The sequence below is a fragment of the Eptesicus fuscus genome, chromosome 1, assembly GCF_027574615.1.
Source record: "Eptesicus fuscus isolate TK198812 chromosome 1, DD_ASM_mEF_20220401, whole genome shotgun sequence".
Taxonomy (NCBI): Eukaryota; Metazoa; Chordata; class Mammalia; order Chiroptera; family Vespertilionidae; genus Eptesicus; species Eptesicus fuscus.
This window is the reverse complement of record NC_072473.1, coordinates 126977399-126991077: the sequence shown is the minus strand read 5'-3', so window position 1 is coordinate 126991077 and position 13679 is coordinate 126977399. Positions and strand designations below refer to the sequence as shown.

Sequence of the window (13679 nt, the reverse complement as noted above, 5' to 3'; positions counted from 1 at the left end):
AAAGGGAGGTGAATTGAGCGTTCTTGGTGAGGGGATGCAGGTGTCAGGACACACAGTGGATGGGAGTGTGGGTCATCTCATGGAATGCCCAATCCCACCTATTGTACCTCCATTTCTACTCCAGGAAATGGTGAAAAGGGTATAGAATGAAGCAGCAGATAAATACCTTTACCCACACACCATGGAACAGCAGGTCAAGGCCCCTGCTGCCACCTACTGGCAGGGTACCCTCAGCTCCTATTCTGAGAGGGCAAATGACTGTTATTCCCCCTACACAGCAGGCTGGCTGTGCCAGGCCCTTGTGCCCCTGCACACACTGTCTCTCCTGTCTCTGCATGGACTTCCCATCACGCTACCTGCCCAGGTGGAGACGGGCTCTATTCGTTTTTGCCATGCTAATTTAAGGCCAACCCCACTAGGAAGGCTTTCTTAAAACCCTTCTGAGTGGTGTCCACACATCGCCCATTCCAGGTTTATACACACTAGGACGTGTTATGAATGTTTAGGCTCCATGTATCTGTCCCTATAAAGACTAGGACATTCCGGAGGGAGAGTAGGTTCTGTGTCCAAGGCTCTTCTGAGTTCTCAGAGTCAGTGGGGACAGCACTGGGCTAGAGTAGCTCTGCTTGGTGGAGTTGTGCCCACCTATGAATTACTGAACAAATGAGTGCATGAGGGGAGGTGTAACCAAAGGACTCTATTAGCCCGGGGAAGAGAGAGGAATTGTGAGTGGGGTGTGGTCATCCGGGAGGTGGTGTTTCTGCAAGGTCTTCAGGGACAAGGAGGACACTGTCCAGTCGGGAAAGGAGGGAGAAGATATCCCCAGGGCAGCAGAGAGAAGGAGAAATGCTCAGACACAGATGAAGGCAGGTCCAGGTGCTTTGGGGGGAGAGGTATGTGGTGTGGTGGGGAGGCAGCTGGAGGGTCAGTGTGCACTGAAGGCAGTGAGTAGTGTGGCGGGAAAGGCAGGGGACACCAGACATCTGAGGCTGCTGTGCCATCGTTCTCACAAAGCCGGGGTCTTGGACCAGTGCTCTACCCATCCAGTAGTGCAGAGGACCTCTGATTATTCTTAGGATTGTAAGAGCTCAGGATTTAGGAGATCCCTGCTTAGGAAGATGGCTCTGAGGGGGCAAAAGGCATTTTTAAAACTTGGAGATAGCAAGAAAGTCCAAGAGAACATGGGAGCATCAGAGCTGCAGAACGTGTGAGAGCCCCTGAGTGTGAGAGACCTATGACTGGCCAATAGCTCACTTCCTAAAAGGACTGGTTCTGGGGCAGGAATGGGCTAGAGGGGGTAGATGGGGGGGAAGGGGGACATATGTTATACTTTCAACAATAAATATTTCTTAAAATAAATAAATTAAATTAAATAAATGGACTGGTTAAGAGTGGGCTATGGATTGATTTAATTAGAAACGATGCATTTGGAGCTTGATTCAATTTCTAGAGTTCCAGGTCCCCAGTGCTCTGGGGGAGCACATGTGCCTCCCCACGTGTGAAGTCACGTGCCACACACCTTCCTGATCTGGTTTGCTAGTCCTCACTAATCCCTTGGGAGAAGGAAATGAGCCACTTATGGAAATCAAGTTATCTCCAGGGCTGTGACTCCAGAGCTCAAGCTCTCTCCATCCCCCTGGCCCCTCACCTGCACGTCGCCAATGATGTCCTCCATGATAACATCATACTGGACCACAAAGTCGGCCATGATGCCTGAGCTGGAGAAGGCAGCCTGGTCCTTCAGTGTGGGGCAGAAGGTGACTCGCACACAGGTCTCTCCCTTCTCAATTCTTGTGGCTGGGGGCGGGCCAGCCTCACCTGTATGGGTGGGGAGGGATGGCATGGAGGGCTCACTAGCAGGAAGCCCAGCAAGGGGACAGCAAAAGGAACAATAGCCGGGGAGGGTGAGAAGGAACCCCTGCACCACCTGCTGCTCCTCCTGCCTACAATGCCATTCCACCTGCCCAAATGCCACACTCCTTCCTCTGCAAATCCTAGAACCAGCACTGCCTGCTCTGCCTCTGCCAGCAAGCCTACCCAGCCCGGCAGACCCAGCCCTCCCCTCAGCCCCCAGGCTCTGGGTGGCTGACCCCCATGCACACCTTGGCCCTGGCTCGCTTGCCATCCATCCTGAGGCCTAGTGTCCTGTCCCCAGGTAGACCAGCAGCCTGGCTGGTTGTGTATTGTGGAGAGAGACAGACGCACAGACAGGGCCCGGGTTTCCCCCTGTGCCCCTTACTGCTGTGGGAAATTGCAGTCCATCAGGGTTCTCCTCTGGGATAGAATTTCATGTGTTTTCTCCCCCCTCTGCCCCCTGCCTCTCAGGATCACGTGTGTGAATAGGCCGTTCACGCCTCATGGAAACAGAGGACTCTCTGGTCCCGGATGTTTGCTGAGCTGGCCATAAGATCATCTCCTCTGGAATTGCAGTCCAAGACAAATGTCCTTTTAGACATGTCTCTGTGCCTCTTCTTTCCAGAAAATGAAAACCTGGGAATTCTGCCACCTGCTCCCCCTTTTCTGCTACAGCTGTCAGGAAGTTGAGGGGCAAACTGAGGCCCCATAGTCTCTGAGGCCCCTGCTTACATACATTCCCCCTGGCTTCCTTCCTTTCAGAGGTCTTTGTTCTGTCTTTATCCCCACAGGACTGGCTCTACCCTCTGTTTTAACCTTTAAGGAGCAGGGGGAGGGAGCTGCCATTTTTAGCCTGGGGTGTAAGAGGGCAGGCTCCAAGGGCTCAGAGGCTGCCTGTGGGGCCCTGGAAACTCATTCCCACTCTCTCAGCCTCAGTCTCCCCAGGATTATAGCTCCTATTTCACAGACAGTGCTTGTGGGGATTAAAAGAGACTATGTAAAGCATTTGAAGCCATCCTTGCACCTTAGCAATTGCTCGAATCATTCTAAGGATTGCTGTTTTCATCAAACCTTCCTTCCTCTGCAGCAGGGCTTTGCAGGGAGAAGTCTTATATTCTCACCGTGGTCCTGGGCCACAGGTGGCATCTCCTCATTGTGCAGATGGAAGAGTGAAGCAGAGCACTTGAGGGATTTGCCTGTGCCCCCACCTTAGGGGAAGGTCAAAGCTGGGATTGGAGCCCATGTCTGTGTGTCCGTCTCTCCTTCCGTGTACCACTCTGTCACTCTGGGTTCTCAGAGTCAAACTAGGCAGGAGCTCCAAGCTGAAGAGCTTGGTGAGGGTGGCCACAGGCCCGGTAATTTCTCTGTGCCCGTCCACTCATCTCTCAGAGGAGGTGGGTGGGCCGGGTCAGTGGTTCTCCGACCTGGGCAGACTCCACGTTCACCTGCCACCTGGTCAGAAACAGGTTCTTGGGCCCCTCCCCAACCTACTGAATCGGACTCCAGAGGCGGGGTCCCGGAATCTGTATCCCTAACATGGGGGTTCTGGTGTCGCCAGTCTGGCCTTCACACACCCCTAGATGAAACTTACAGCAAGGCTGGCAGCCAGGACATCTCTGGCCCACAGCGCCTGAGACCACATCCTCAAGGACAGCCTGCAGTGTGCTCTCCGCCCACTGCCCTTCCCTTCTCAGCCCTGATTCCACAGCAAAGCAAGATCTGGCTTCCACAACCCTCTGCATTGTTAACACATGATTTCATTGAGCCCACCCAGCAAACCCTCCCCTAATCTTTATTTTTTCATGAGGAAAATCAGAACTCTGGGAAGTGGTTGGACTTGCTCTTTCACATAGCTTGCAAAGATCAGGCCAAGTTTTTAACCCTCAAAACTTTAACTACTGACATGTTTTCTTCTCTTTTTTTTCAATGTGAGCGCAGAGCAGAAGAGGTACTAGAAGGAAGCCCAGGGAGAAGGGGAATGTTCCCATTCAGGGAAGGCCAGTCTCATGGCTGACCCGTAGTTCTGCCCACATACTTGTGTGGGTGTTGGTGCGCAGGCGGCTGGTCCTCAGAGGTGGTACGTGAACATAGCCAATGCCCGTCCTTTCTGACACTGTGACCTCTATACTTAGCCTTGTCACCAATTGGCCAGGCCTCAGGCTCACCACCAGCTGGTATTGGCCCTGGTGCCGCTGCAGCAGTTCCTCATAGGCCAGGGAAAAAGTCACCTCTGTGCCTGCTGCCAGGCTGGTGGAGATGCGGAACTTTTCTGATTCCCGGTCCCTGGGCATGAAAGGGAGGAGGGTGGGAAGGGGATGGGATGTCACGAGGGGGAGGGGAGCTATTAGATGACCTAGTTCTGCCCATCCCCTCCCCGGCCCCAGCAGACCTGACAAGGCTTCTAGTTTTACTAAGTCTCTTGCCCACAGTTAGTCATCCACTCATTAATCCGTCTCTCTCCTTCATTCACCCTACTCAATATTCTTCCTTAGAAATTCTATCAGAGGAATTCTATTATAAGGAAACTCTGCCAGTGAAAATCTGAATCTAGGATAGAACAATAAGGGGCTAATGATTTGTTTTACCAAAAGAGTTTTCAATCTACACAGGATGCCTCTTCCCCTTCCCACAGCCCCTCACACCCACCCCTCTCCCATGCTTTAGACTCAGCTTGTGTCAGTTTGCAGTGGTCAAACGTAATATTTACGTGCTTGATGAAATTCTTTTGGAAGCTGGGAGGAAACATTGAAGGAACACAATACGTTTCTGCCAGCAGAATGGAACTCAGTTAGGAAACAGGATTTGCTTTAGAAAAATCTCACTTGAACACAACCTTACCGGAAGGTGCCAATTCTTAAACAAGCCACATCCTGCTGGCAGGAGGAAAGTGGAAATGGAGAAGTAAACTCCCATTTATTGAGCACCTACTCTTTTACAGGCCAAATGAACTCACGCCATCTTCATGCAATCCCATGAAGTAGAGATCATTGGCCCCACTTTACCAAAGTAGAGACTGAGACCCAGAGAGAACATGTGTAAGCCCCGGATCATACAGCTAAGATGTACTTGCCATGCTTCAGATTGGATGGAGCCTTACCTGATGCCTACATGAGCAGCTGTCTTTCCCTGCTGATGGGCTTCCTCATAGATTTTCTTTGCCTGGTGCTTTTCTTTGATTTCTGCAATGTAGACTTTATTGTTGATGGTCCTGATGGAGCAGGAAAGAGGAAGGCCAGAAAGAGACAGAGAAATAAAAATAGATGGTCAGAGACAGAGAGAGAAAGAGACACATGAAGAAGAAGAAGAAGAAGAAGAAGAAGAAGAAGAAGAAGAAGAAGAAGAAGAAGAAGAAAAAGAACAAGAACAAGAAGAACAAGAAGAACAAGAAGAATGATGATGGAGGATGGGGAGAGAGAAAAAGGGCAGAAGAGTACCATAAAGCCAGAGTGAGAGCAGGAACAAGAGAAAAGAGGAGAAGTGAGGGAGATAAAAGCAGGTGAAACAGTTATCATTATCTCTACTTGTCATATGGGGAAATAGAAACAGTTGGTATATGAGGGACCTGATGTTAGGACTTTTGTTTCCCAAAAGTTGTTTCCCAACCTGATGTTTCCCAAAGTGTTGAATGAATTCCATGTTTTGGCACGTAAAATAATTTTAGGTGGGACATAACCAAACATTTTCATTATAGTTGCTATGTTTTTACTGTAATGTGTATTGAACATATAAGTAGCATGTTTAACCCATGAGCTCATAGATATTGTTGCTTAGAATAAAAATTATATCTATTTAAAGAAACTATATTAAGTAAATAATATGGTAGGTGGTACAGGCGGTAAAAATTGTGAAAGTAGAATGCAAATTGCTGCAAAGGCATCTGGCTCAGAGACTGATGGGATACTAATGGAATTGTTTACCCCTGTTTTTCCCATTGCTCTAAGAAGGTAATAAAGTGTAAAGGACTTCAAAGAAGGGAGAGAGCATTTTTGCTCAAGTCTTCAAGAAAGGGTCCTGATGCCGAAACCGGTTTGGCTCAGTGGATAGAGCGTCTGTCTGCGGACTGAAGGGTCCCAGGTTCGATTCCGGTCAAGGGCATGTACATTGGTTGTGGGCACATCCCCAGTGGGGGGTGTGCAGGAGGCAGCTGGTCGATGTTTCTCATCGATGTTTCTAGCTCTCTATCCCTCTCCCTTCCTCTCTGTAAAAAAATCAATAAAATATATATTAAAAAAAAAAAAAAAAAGAAAGGGTCCTGAGGATGTGGCCTTGGTGTTGGGCCTGAAAGACAGGGAGGATTTGGATAAATAATCCTCATTGGCCTTGCCTTCTGAGTCTCCATTGCTGCCTCCTTCTCTTCTCTTTTCCCTTCTTCTCCTTCCCCTCCCGTCCCCTCCCCTCCTCTCCCTTTCCCTTTCCTTCCACTCTTCTTTCTACAGTCACTTTCTAGGTGAGATCACCTAGTCCCGTGGCTTTAAATATCATTTATAGAGAGATTACTCCTAAATCTATGTATCTCAAGTGCGTACCTGTCCCCTGAACTTCAGACCTCTATATCTAATTGCTTACTTGGTATCTCCACTAGAATGTCCAATAGGCACCTTAAGCTTAACATATTCAAAACGGAGTTGCTGGTATCTCCTCCACCTCCCCAGTCTGCTCCTGCCCTGGTTTTCCTTATCTCAGGAAGTAGTTGTTCAGCTGAAAATCTTAGAGTCATGCTTGCCTCCCTTCTTCCTCTCACACTCCACATCTAATCCATCAGGGAATTTGGACTCTATCTTTAGATACATTCACAATCTACTTCCCACCACTCCTATAATTGCTACCCTTGTCCAAACTACCAACATCTTTTGCTCAGATAAATGCGATAGCTTCCTAACTGGCCCCCCTCTTTCAAACATTGCCTCCTTATTATCTATTCTTTTCACACCAGTAAGATATATCTTGTTAAATCCCAAGTCAGTGTCCCCCCCCCCCCGCTTTTTTTTTTTTGCTCAGAATTCTCTGTGGCCCCATCTCAACTCAGAGTAAAAGCCAAAGTCCTTACCAGGGCTCCCAGTGCCCTATACAGTCTGGCTCACTGTCACTTCTTTAACCCCATCTCCTCCTATACTTCCCCCATTCATTGTACACCAGCCACACTGGCCTCTTTGCTGTTTCTTTCTTTTTTTTTTAATATATATTTTATTGATTTTTTACAGAGAGGAAGAGAGAGGGACAGAGAGCCAGAAACATTGATGAGAGAGAAACATCGATCAGCTGCCTCCTGCACATCCCCCACTGGGGATGTGCCCATCTTTGCTGTTTCTTGAATTTGTTCAGTGCACTCGTGTCTCAGAGCCTTTGCAATTACTGTTCCTTTTGTTTGCAACACTTTTCCTCCAGATCTTTGCAAGTCTTATATCCTCACTTCTTTCAGGTCTTTGCTCAAATGTCATTTTCTCAGAGACATCTTTAGCCACTCTAAAGTAACACCTTCCCTCTCACATTCTATTTCCCTTGATCTACTTTCTACTTCTTTGTAGCACTTCTCATCCACAAAGTGACCTATAGTCCCTTGTTTATATTTTCCTTCTCTCTTTTCTCCACTGGACTGTGGGCTTCTTCTTCTTTTTTTTAAATATATTTTATTGATTTTTTACAGAGAGGAAGGGAGAGGGATAGAGAGCTAGAAACATCGATGAGAGAGAAACATCGACCAGCTGCCTCCTGCACACCCCCCACCAGGGATGTGCCCGCAACCAAGGTACATGCCCTTGACCGGAATCGAACCTGGGACCCTTCAGTCCGCAGGCCGATGCTCTATCCACTGAGCCAAACCGGCTTCGGCGGACTGTGGGCTTCTTGAGGGCAGGGCTTTCATCTGTCTTATTTGCTGCTGTATCCCAGTGCCTAGAATATGGCCTGGCACACAGCAGGTACTCAACAATTATTTGTGGAATGGGCATTCCAGAGAAACAGCAGGAAAACACAGAGGGTGTTTCAGGGAATAGCAAGTAGTTAAGTCAGATTTGGCTGGAGCAGAGGGGCAAGGAAAGGAGGTGTGGAGAGAAGTTTGGAGTGGTTGGGTGGGCCTAGAGAATAAAGGGCTTTGAACACCAGACTCAATAAACTCATATGGCAGTGAAAACTTTTGCTGTGGAGAATGAGAGTCATGGATAAATCTTAAAAAGTGAAGGGTTGGGTCAGAGCTAGCCTTTGAGGAGTGATAGATAGCTCAGTGTCCTAGAGAACATTACTGCGACTCTGTAAGAGGCAGGAACAGCAGTCTCTATTTTATAACTGGAGAAACTGAGGCACAGGTATTGGGGTGGTGATGGGTGGGGATCAAGTTATATGACCAAAGCAGCAGCTTCTGGGGATACTTGAGGAGGATATGCAGACTGCAGAAGAGACCACTCAGGCGGGAAGTGTTTCTAGGCAGCTGAAACAGACTAGTGGTTGGGCTAGTGTGGGGGTGGGTCGAACTGGCACTGCCCCAAAGTCTCCTGGGGGGTGTGGGGGTGTAGGGTGGAGCTGGTCTGGCAGCAACACACTGGGGTCTCTGTGTGTGTCTGTTGCCTCCAGCCAGCATACTTTCCACAGAGTCTGCCCAAGAACATTTCCTCCAGCCTGCTTTGCTTAGTTTAAATTTTTTTTTCTCTTGGTGTTTTTTTTTTTTTTTTTTCTATTGAAGCAAAAGTCCAAATTCTGTCTGAGTGCTTGGCCCTTGAATCATTTGGCCAACAAGCTTTCTGGTTAGCCCCCATACTTCTTGCTTGTTTGCCTTTAGTCCCCCCGGGTTCCTTCACATGCAGTGATCCTGGTCCCTTCTCTTACCCATAGGAAAATCCTGCTTCCAGGAAGCCCTCCTTGACTACCCCATACCTCTCCCCTGAAGTCTATACCAGGAGCACACCTCTCACCTCCTCCAACCGACCTGTCCTCTCTTCAGGGTAGTGCCATCTACCCATTAAGACCAGGAGGTTCCTGCCCTAGCCGGTTTGGCTCAGTGGATAGAGCATCGGCCTGCGGACTGAAGGGTCTCGGGTTCGATTCCCGGTCAAGGGCATGTACCTTGGTTGCGGGCACATCCCCAGTAGGGGGTGTGCAGGAGGCAGCTGATCGATGCTTCTCTCTCATCAATGTTTCTAACTCTCTATCCCTCTCCCTTCCTCTCTGTAAAAAATCAATAAAATATATATATTAAAAAAAAAAAAAAAAGACCAGGAGGTTCCTGATGACAAAGCCCAGGCTCCAGGCCTGCTGTTGAGGCTCATAGGCTATTTACTGCACAATCCCCCTCCCCCGCTGCCGGGAGGGAGTCTGAGCAAGGGCTGAAACTCTGCCTGTGCCAGCCTCACCCATCTGCCAAATCTGAGTCCCTCTCCCCAAAGCCAAGCACCCTTTTCTAACTCACACTAAGGTGCTATATGGGTTAATGACCCTCCCATCCCAAGCTTCCCCTTATCTGCTCCTCCTCCCATGCTCACCATCTCAAGGAAGGCACTGTCATCTACTGGGTCAGACAAGCTGAAACCAGTTTACTTACCACCCATATACATCAGGCTGCTTCTTCCCTGTTATGGTCTCTCAAATTCCACAGCCGGGGCACATCTCCAGCCCTCAGCATCCCTCATGCTGCTCCAGGTCCCTGACTGAGCTCCCTGCTGCCGGGCTGGTCCCACCAGTCCACCCCCCGCCCCATTTCATTATCATCACTCCTTGCTTAAAACTTCACCAGGTCTCCTCATTATGGGCCACAGTTATGTCTACAATGAGGTGCTCCCGTTACATGAGGTGCTGGGACAAATGATGAGGGTGTGGGAAAGGAATAACACTCTGCTGATAAGATTTCTCTTTCTCATCCTTTATGTTTTCACATATGCCTTATAATGTATCTAATATATTTGCTCAGTAGTCTATGTATGTAATTTGTGAATTAACAGATATACATATTTGGGGAGTACATGGTCCCGTTTTTCCTAATGGGTGTCCAAACACAAGACAGTTTGAGGCCATCGAGTGATGGTAGGTACTTGGTCTGGCATGGGAAGCCCTCCGCCACCTAGTCTTTCTTACCTCTCCAGTCTCACTTCGGACCTCTTCTCTTCCCCAGCTTGTGCCCTACACTCCAGTGACACTGAGGCCCCTGCAGTTCCCCTAACGTGGGAACATTTATTTGCTCCCGGATTCCTTTCATCCACATTCCCCAGCGCTACCCTAACCCTGCTTGCCTGGTGAACATCTCATATTTCAAGCCTCAGTTTAGGGGTCATCTTTGTGAGGCCTTCTCTGAGTGTCTAGGGATGGGGAACTGACCACTGTCTCCTGATAACCCTCACCATTCCTACCACCCTATACTCACTTCTCTTTGTTTCCAGCAACTTTATTAATATGATCTCTTTCCTTTTCCATGTCCCCAGTTAGACCATGGCCTCTTTGGGAGCAGGGACCATGTGCAATTCATTTTCCTCTTTCCGTAGTACCCAGGGCAGTGTGAGTTAGTCGCTATCGGTGTTTGTTAAAAAATAAGTAAGCTAATATTATCAAGGACTTATCATGTGCCGAGCACTGCTTTTGGCATGTATTTTCACATATATGAACTCATTTAATCCTTGCAGGTAGGTTCTCATTTTATCTCCATTTTACCAATGTGTAAAATGAGACTCTGGGAAGTAACTTGTCCTGAGTCCCATAGCTGGCAGAGCCAGGATTCAAACTCAAGAAGTCTGACCTCAGAGTGCATGCTCTTCATCACTGTGCTCTGCTAAAAAACAAAGAATGAATGAATGTACGCACGAATGAATGAAGCGGTGAGCTTGGAAGCAGACTTACATAGTAAAATTGGAGATAAAGGCCAGGCGAGGCAGATCCAGGTCAAAGATGGCTTCATGGGCCTCAGCATGTGGATTGAACAGGACAGAGGTGACCAAAGTGTGGGCATAGCGGGAAACCACAGTAGACCGCATGGAATAACTCGTCATCAACAGCTGGGAGAGAAGGCAGGAAGGTGGATTACATAGATTCTATCCTTGGGCTCGTAGACTAGTATTTTGGAACCCAGGACTCCTGGATAAGCCCGAGAAAACTGAGGTCTAGAGGGGAAAAACAATCTCTGTCCTCCATTTTGTGCACCAGTGAGCTTTACCAAGTCTCAGAACCAAAGACTCACAGAAGATCACAAATCAAGGGACCTTTGAATAAGTGTGTCTTCAACTTTAATGTACACATAAATCTCCCGGAGGTCTTGTGAATATGTAGATTCTCACTCAGCAATTTTTTTGGTGTAGGATTCTAACGTCCTAACAAGCTTCCAGGAGATGCTAATGTTGTTGCTGGTCCACGGATTTTACTTTGAGTAGCAAAGCTTTATAATATAACAGAGCAGCCCTGGCTGGGAGGCTCAGTTGTTGGAGCATCGTTCTGTACACCAAAAGGTTGCGGGATCAATTCCCAGTCAGGGCACATACCTAGGTTGCAAGTTTGATCCCTGGTCAAGGAGCATTTGGGAGGCAACCGATTGATAGCTCTCCCCGCCCCCCCCCCCCCCCCCCCGCCGCTCTGAAAACCAATAAAAACACATCCTCAGGTGAGGATTTAATATACATATGTACATATATATACACACAGAGCAGCTGTCATTCATTGAGCCATACTCTGTGCAAGGCAATGTGATTATATATTTATCAATATATAATCTATCTATCTATCAATCTATCTAATCTTCCTCTTTAAGAGCTCAGGTGTAACGAATCACACTTGATAAGTGCAATCACACAACTAAAGCATAATGAGCATTTGGCATCCACAGTCTTATTTAATCCCCACATTGGCTCTATGAGCTAGCCACTATTATTGTCCACATTTTATGGATGTGTTAACTGGGCCCAGAGGCTGAGGTCACACAGCAAGTAAGATATTGATCTTCTTCCTCATCTTTCCTGAAGCCGTGGTCTCTCCATCTGCCCACACATAACGTACACCTACTTTATTATCAGTATGCAGCAGTGGGAAATGAGGGCATTTGGGATCACATGGACCTAGGTTCAAATTCTGGTTCTGCCACTTCCTGTGTCCTAACCTCTGAGCCTGTGTTTTCTTGTCTATGTGATGGGGTTAGTCAAGCCTATGTCCCTGGGAAGCTGTCAGGACTAAATGAAATCATAACTCTAAGGTTCCTAATGCAGCATCTGACACATGTTCAACAAATACTATTTTCTCTGGTCCTAGATGATCAATGATGGGTCCATGGAAACAGATTGAATAACCTTCTCCTATCCCCACCCCCCAAGGAGCTAATTTTCTCACAAATCCCAGAGCTTGGTTCCCTTATCCCAAAACTGACCTTTGTGCTTGATGAGGGGGGGCCAGGAGGTCCCTGGTGTGTCAGTTCAAGGAGAATAGTCAGAAAAAGGCTGACACAGATGAGGCACCTCCACCCAGACATGTTGCCACCTCTGGCCTGGGTCTGTTGTTCACGTCCAGAAGGTCTGAGCCCAATGTCCAAACTCTTGCTCTTTTAAACCTCCAGGTATCCCTTCTCTTGAGAGGGAGGGACTATCCTGAAGGGTGGAGAAGTCTCTGAATGTAGCATTGAGGCCCACACAAGTCAGGATTGTCCAAGAGCTGGGGCTGGCATCTTGCCTGGAGAGGGGCCAGTCCATGCCTCCCTTTTTCCCCTCATCCAGCTGTAAGATGAATGGAAACTAAACATGCTAGAGTGCTGGGTCTGTCTGTTTGCTATGTTGGCTCAGGGTGGGGTTTTTCTTTCCTATAAACATCCACAGGAGCCCAGTAACTGAGGCCAGAGAAAGGTCACTTAACATTGATCACCTTAAAAAGGTAGCAGATATAAGAGAGGGGTTGGTGGGGTAAGGTCACAATCCTGGTCCTTGCTGGCTCTGACTTTAACTTTGAGACACGAGGGACTTACTTAGGGTCCCATAAAAATTAGGGGTCCCACGGGCATGAGACTTACAGTCTCCAGAATAGTCAGTGGCCAAGACAAGCTAGGGCAAGGCTGCGAATATAACAGAGTGGTTCCAAATAGAAGCACTGGATTCAGACCATCTGGATTTGAATCTCAGTTCTGCCACTTACTGACTGTAATATTGAAGTTAATTAACTGCTCTGTAGCCTCAGTTTCCTCACCTATAAGATGAGGATAATAATAGCACCTACTTCATAAAGTTGTTATGAAAATTGAGGCTTTATTTTTGGAATGCTTGGTACATGGTAAGTATTCAGTAAATATCAGCTGCTAGGACTAGAGTGGGATAAGGCCCGATTGATATAAAAAGTATATGATGTGCCTGACCGGTGTGGGTCAGTGGATTGAGCGTGGTCCCATGGACCAAGAGGTCCCAGTTTGATTCCCGGTCAGAGCACATGCCCAGGTTGCAAGCTCGATCCCCAGTAGGGGGCATGCTGGAGGCAGCCGATAGATGTTTGTTTCTATCTCTTCCTCTCCCTTTCTCTCTATCTAAAAATCAATAAAAACATATTTCTTAGAAAAGTATGGGATGCCCCCTGTCCTTGCAGAGACTTAGGTGGGAGGGAGGTTGGGTGATGCCAGGTTGCTATTCATCAGTCTGTCTTTGGGAACCAAGAGATACCCTAGACTGTGTCTGTTCGTACTGTGGAGGGTGACGGTGGGGAACAGAGCTGAGAAAGTGGAAATTACTCAAAGTTTTGCACACAGGACATCAGCATCAGTCAGAACCTCCATCCCTCTACCTTTTCCACCCACATAGGGCACATGCAGCTACAGCATTTACTTTCAGCCACAATCTCTAACGATATTTTGCAAACCGTGTAGGGAACACTCCGACTTGTTCTATGGC

At 48.0% G+C, this 13679-nt stretch overlaps 1 protein-coding gene across 1 annotated transcript in view; it reads right to left on the bottom strand.

Moving 5' to 3' along the window:
* ITIH6 (inter-alpha-trypsin inhibitor heavy chain family member 6) overlaps positions 1-12283 on the bottom strand; it is a 28182-nt gene extending 15899 nt beyond the window's left edge. The window contains exons 1-5 of the mRNA XM_008158296.3: positions 12182-12283; positions 10672-10826; positions 4952-5062; positions 3890-4137; positions 1649-1818 (exon numbers count right to left, since the gene is read on the bottom strand). Of these exons, the coding sequence (XP_008156518.2) occupies positions 1649-1818; positions 3890-4137; positions 4952-5062; positions 10672-10826; positions 12182-12283 (786 nt within the window). The remainder of the gene's footprint in view (positions 1-1648; positions 1819-3889; positions 4138-4951; positions 5063-10671; positions 10827-12181) is intronic.
* Positions 12284-13679: the final 1396 nt, after the last annotated feature.